The following is a 6,151-nucleotide window of genomic DNA, read 5'->3' on the forward strand; positions in this document are numbered from 1 at the left end:
TTGTTTCAGGTTAATGGGCATGGGAGGGGGGGGGGGAGAGACAGGGGGTTGTCGTGTAATCACGCGCGGCGGCGAGCACGCGATCATGTCAAGCGATTCTAATCCGCGCGACGCGATCATTTCGCTGCATTTTATTAGCGAATTTGTTCGACGACCCGGGCACATGGTATCGAGACGGATCGGCTGTTCGTGTTCGCCCATTGTATCTCTCGCTTTGAGAGGAGCTTAGAGAGGTCTTAGGTGTCTCGCCCGTCGCGTTTATCGACGAGAGAATGCAAGGTGGAAATCGCGCAAGATCCCGACACCGAGTCAAAAGCCTGTGGAATTTCACGGGTTGTAAATATACACTTTTTGGGATCTTGTATTTTTCAATTTACGCTATCTATTTTCGGTGAAAGCGAAAAAATTTCTGCATCGACAAGTTTCAATTTTCAAATATAATTTCCTGAAAATGTCGCGATTGCAACCCTTTTCGCGCTCAATCGGGAAACGCTGGGTGGCGTAATGTGCTCGGTGAAGCTAGAGAAAGAAAAGAGAAAAAGAGAGAGAGAGAGAGAAAGTGCGGCGGGATTAGCTTGCAGTTAGTTATGATTAGACGCGACAGTTGGCCTTCCACGGTATCGAAGGGCGGCGCGCTTTTTCTCTCTCCCTCTCTTTTTCTTCCTGTCGTGTATATTATATATTCCAATACTCATTGACGCGAGCGCTCCGTCTGTGTGCGTTTCTGCCGAAGAGGGTCGAAGGGGGCGGCGATAATACGCGCTGACAGGCGCGCACCCCCTCGGGCTTGCGCGGCCGCGAAAGGGGATGCTGTCTGCGAGAAAGGAAAACATATACATACAACAACCCGATAGAATGAGCATCGCGTGCGCCGACGCTTGCTACTCTCCCGTTCCCCGCAACCCCCCGTTCGGTTCCCTTCTACACCCTCCGTGCTCTTCTCGCGCTCTGGCCGCACCTCCCTTTTCTCTTTCTCTCTTTCTCTCTCTCTCTCTCTCTCTCTCTCTCTCTCGACGCGCTCGGAATTACACACCGATGTTATAATCCTCTCGTGTTACGCCATCGCACATGCTGTCCTGTAAGCAATACATTGTTTTTTTTTTATCCGGTTCCCTCCCCAGCATCCATATGCACGGCACTTCGCTGCCGTATGATCGCTCGGTGATCGACGAGCGGCGATTGTCAAGAGAGTACTATCGTCGTCGAAGCGAGATCCTTCGTCGGTTTGGGGGTCGATGGCCCGTTGGTGCCGCGTCTGAATATCAAATTGCTCGTTTCACCGATTAGAATAGGCGTTCCTATATTTTTACGCGTTAAAAACACGAACGTTCTATCAATACTGTTTTATTTCATATTCAGCAACGCTCCTTCGATTCTCGATCTGTCTTTATTATTCGGATATTAAAATTAATATACATGTATTATTTAAAATTTATTTGAAATTCTTTTTGAAATTTTTTTAGAAGATAGTCAACTGATTTTTTAAAATAATGATACAATTCTTTCTAATGATGAGATAAGAGTATAGAATATTATAAATTTTAATAGGAAATTTTTCCAGCATTCTGGACTTGCATGTATATTTTAATGTGATATCAGAAAAAGAAGAACTCTCTTCTCTCTCTCTCTCTCTCGAGCTACGCGAGTAATGATTCTTTCGTATGCTTCAGATATCTGGTAGCCAGCGGCTTAGTGGATCGCGTGTCAAGTCACAGCCGGGCCCTGATCGAGACGGATTTCTTTCTGGATCAGGAGCACGAGTCGCCGTTGCTGGTATCATCTTACGATCTCATCGCACGTATCTGCGGCCATCTGAGGCGGTCCGTCGATCAAGATAGCGTCAACGTGCACGGCGAGGGCGGCGGCGGTAACAACGTCGAGCAAACAAGCAACGAGTCGCACTTGCTGTCGACTTTATCGTCGAGCGAGGCCTCGGGCGCGATCGGCGCCCTTTACGCGGCGGTTGCATTCACGCCACAGAATCAGAAAGGTGGTACCTCGCCAACGCCTAATCACACATTCACGACCGCCGTAAGGATGCTGGCCAGCCGCGGTCTCAAGCTCCTCAAGTCGGTCGCGGAACTCGATCTTCGGACGCTACAGGTACCGTGCTTTTGTCTCACGTGATTTTCTTTCAGGATTTCGTTTATAATTAATGAAATTTGTCGAGAAAAGATATTAAAACCGACACGGTATTTTAAATTCCAGCCTATCTAATTGAAAGTTAAAAATAAAAAATTATCCGAGTCGAAATTTTGCTCCTATTTTCAGTACTTTATTTTTCACGTTATTTATTTTTCACGTTATTTATAGATTCTGGAGGATTTTGATAGATTTCATTTATATAGAAATTGTATTGTATTGAATTTTTTATTTTGTACCTAAAATAGTAAACAAATAGTTCTCTACTTATGTTAGAGGTTTAACAGAAGAGAGCTTTCGGCAAAATTATAGATTAAATAATTTCAAAATAGAGTAATTTGACTGCTTAAAGGATTAAAGTAGATAATAGATTGAACATTTTGAGATCGAAAGTGGGAGAAAAATTTCGACTCGCTACATCCACGGATATTTATCACAGATTGTGTATCCCATTTTCTCAGATAATATTGTTTCAAATTGAAGTTTGAGAAATTAATTTCCAAGATATTGATATGATAAATATTATGATGAAACGGATAAAAATAAAACCGCGAAGGAGATAAAAAATTTTACAAGCATGTAAAATGACATAACATATTAGTTATTAGCGAAAAAAGTACTTTGCCACATTGTTATTATTTCGATTTTCTAGAAGAAATCGTAGTAGAAAAACTATCAAATTCCACAAACTCTAGATATAAGATGATTTAGCGTACAGAGGAGTACTGAATGCATAAAGTATGGACTTTTAATGAATAAACTAGTTGAACGGACCAAGTTTTTACCAGCTCTTAATTACTGACAAAATAGACTTATAAGTTGATGTTTTGGTCTCGTCTTTTCTTCAAATGTTATCGAATAAATTAGCGCTTGTTAATTCTCGATGTACACTTTGACGTATTTCACACATTTTACATTCGGATATAAATCGTTTTAATAAAGACGTAAGCTGCGCGTAAAATTTGGATATAAATGTTATAATCCGATGCGGTCTATATTTATAGCGATTATCTTGAATAGATATTACAGTTTTGAACCGCACGTGCGCTATTATAACTATCGACTCTCTGATTTTCATCTTCATTCCATATGTGTTATATATGTTACACAAAATCGTATACAGTCGTATTATTCCGCTCCAATTTTGGCACGTACCTTTCCCAGGCATCTCTCACGTTAAATAAGGCCGAAGTTTAATTTCGAAGTTTATCTCGCCCGAGACGAGAAATCGGTATCAAGTGTAAATCTGAAGCCGACATCAGACAGCCACGTTTTCAATATTTAATTACGCGACGGAACTGATTACTTCATTCTACTTTAGAACACTTTTTAAAACAGTCCCGATCGTCGATACTCGGACTATTTAAAAAGAATACGTGTATATTCACACATTAGAGATCGCCGTAAGATTCATTACTCTTTAATTCGCTACGCTCCACGATTTGTCGCCCCCCCCCAATTCCCCCCTCTCTCTTGCCCCTAGGGCGTCGCCTCTTCAAATGACAACGATGCCGCTTGTTGCCGTCAACAATGCGGCTTATCGTCGGAGGGCATCGAGCGGATGATGGAGATATCATGTATCGCTAAGGGTTGGGGAGGAGGGGGGGGGGGAGGGGGTTATTCGCCTGTCAAGACGCAAAGGGCCTCCCGTGAAGTTCTCTCGCAGCGAGCCAACCGCGAATTGAATCGAGGCGGTGTCTCGCGCCCCATCCCGTACGAACGAAACCATAAAGGCTCTATCCTGTGCCCCGCGGGAGGGCCGCGCGCCCCCCTCGGGTCCCGCGGGAGCGTCCGTCGATTATCCCGCGCGGTCCAGATGAGCCCTGACTAGGTTTGCCAAAAACCAAACGCCTATTATCCATTCTCTTTGCCCTGGCTCCTCTCCCGATGCGGTTTCGCCGACGACAAAGTTCCGCTGTCTTAGATTTCAACGGGCTTAAACGCTCGCCTTGAAAGGGGGGAATCGGTAATTTAGGATCGACCACGGAATTATATCGATGCTATTAAATACGTTATGTCCATGTCGGATTCACGCGTAAGCTGATGAAAGTTCTAATATTGCCAAGGACGATTTATTATTTACAAAAAGTTCACGATACCCTTAATTCTTGTTGCAGAGCTTCTTGGGCGCCGAAGGTACGAGTCTGCAATGGCGATTGATAGCGAGCCATCTGATAACCCGATTATCTCGCGATTCTCTATCGGACAATGTGGAAGTGGGATCTATGCCGGATACAAGCGGCATCCATATCCTTTCGGAGCTGTTTATGGTGCTTGGCTACTTCGCCCTCAACAATCCAGATAATCAGGTACGCATTGTTCACATATCGCGACAATCGATCATTTTGAAATGTAAAGGAGAAGGCGCAGGGAGAGGCAGAGAGAAAGTCTCTTTAGCATTGGATTAAAGGTATCGTTTAAATTATGTATTTTCTTACAGAGATTCTCTAAATTTGTTATTGAATTAAAGCCAATCTTATAAATCTACAAACTGTAAAAATATCCCTTCAAAAGTATTTTTTTTTAAACGAATTTTATTTTTGATTCTTCCCAAAAAATGAAAAAAGAGCTACATATTGTTCTTGATGCTGATTAATTTTGACATCATTAATTTTAATTTCTTGACATCATTAATTTTAACTTCTTGACATCATTAATTCTAATTTCTTTTTCTTTTTTTTTACAAATTTTTTCATGCAAATTGTAACGATTTTTTCATTGGTTTTAATTTATCTTTAAAATATTAAATATATTTCAATTTTTTTGTATGGATATATATTATTAAATTTGATAAGAGCGTAACTTGTCGAAAATATCTTCTCGCTTTTGACGTTATATTGCATGTAACTTTGATCGCTTTAAATTCTTCGAGTTGTGGCGGATTTCCTCGACTGTAATACCACGAATTATCCTGTATGTTCGCGTAAAACGAAAGCGTGGCTTTACCGACCAAGAAGAAGGAAGGAGCTGTTAGACACAACACACTCAGCGGACCTCCTATCAATATACGGCCGAACGCCGTTAAGATATATTTACGGCGTTCCATCCCATACGTCTCGCGACGCGCGTGCACGTGCAGTGCCGGCTCATCAGCTCGCGATACGTCGCACGGAAACTCCCAATAAATAATTATAACGAGATATGAAAAATGAAAGCATCATCGAACATGATATTAGACGTATTTAAAGAAATAAAATATGAATAACTATAAAATAAAAAAAAAAACAGAATAATTTTTTAAAGATAATACTACAAATTTGTGTATTATTAAGAAATATATAATAATTACTTTTAAAATCGTTCAGATATTTTAATGCAAGTTATTACTTATATCTGAGTAATCTATAAATTAATTTTGATTAATATAATACTATAATTGAATATTGATAATCAATTTCAATTAAGTAAAACATCCAATATATAGAGTATAAAGTTTTATTAATTTTTGAAAGTTAATACCACGGAAATTAATTACAATTTTAGAAAAATTACGAGCAAAAATTCGGTTTTTTAATAATACTTTTCACAATTTAAGAATACTTTTCGCGCAAAGAATTGATGGAAATATTCGAATGCCCATCGCCTAAGAGCGGTCCTGCATCCATGTCGATCCCGCGAATGCGTGAATCGGGATGTAAGTGCTGAGTGCATCGCCGATGTCGCGCATTCGTCTTTCAGCGCTTTTTTAAGGGGGGCTGCTCGCGCAGGAACGAGAAGAGTCGACCGACCCTCCGAGAGTAGCTGACTCGGGGAAAATCGTCTTCCGCGAGAATAGAGAAAGAGAGAGAGAGAGAGAAACGGAGAGAGGGAGAAACGAAACGCTTTTAAAGCTCTCTACGAGCATCTGCGGTTATCGCGCCTGGCGCGACGTGTATCCACCTTCTCCGTTCGCGATCATAAACACGTCTCTGTATCCTCGTTTTTTGTCGACGCCCGTAACCGAATTCGAGAAATGGATTTTTTTTTTTGCGGTGGCGCCGTGTGGCGCGTATGCGTTTTACCACTCTTT

General features: G+C 41.4%; 2 protein-coding genes across 3 annotated transcripts in view; one reads left to right on the forward strand and one right to left on the reverse strand.

Annotated features, from left to right (window-relative positions):
• Positions 1 to 6,151, reverse strand: part of LOC115241156 — a 50,075-nt gene that overhangs the window by 35,491 nt on the left and 8,433 nt on the right. The window lies entirely within an intron of this gene.
• LOC115241155 (S phase cyclin A-associated protein in the endoplasmic reticulum) overlaps positions 1 to 6,151 on the forward strand; it is a 41,386-nt gene that overhangs the window by 31,687 nt on the left and 3,548 nt on the right. The window contains 2 exon segments of the mRNA XM_029816763.1: positions 1,671 to 2,103; positions 4,260 to 4,451. Of these exon segments, the coding sequence (XP_029672623.1) occupies positions 1,671 to 2,103; positions 4,260 to 4,451 (625 nt within the window).

This window comes from Formica exsecta, unplaced genomic scaffold (assembly GCF_003651465.1).
Source record: "Formica exsecta isolate Colony F162 unplaced genomic scaffold, ASM365146v1 scaffold47, whole genome shotgun sequence".
Lineage (NCBI taxonomy): Eukaryota > Metazoa > Arthropoda > Insecta > Hymenoptera > Formicidae > Formica > Formica exsecta.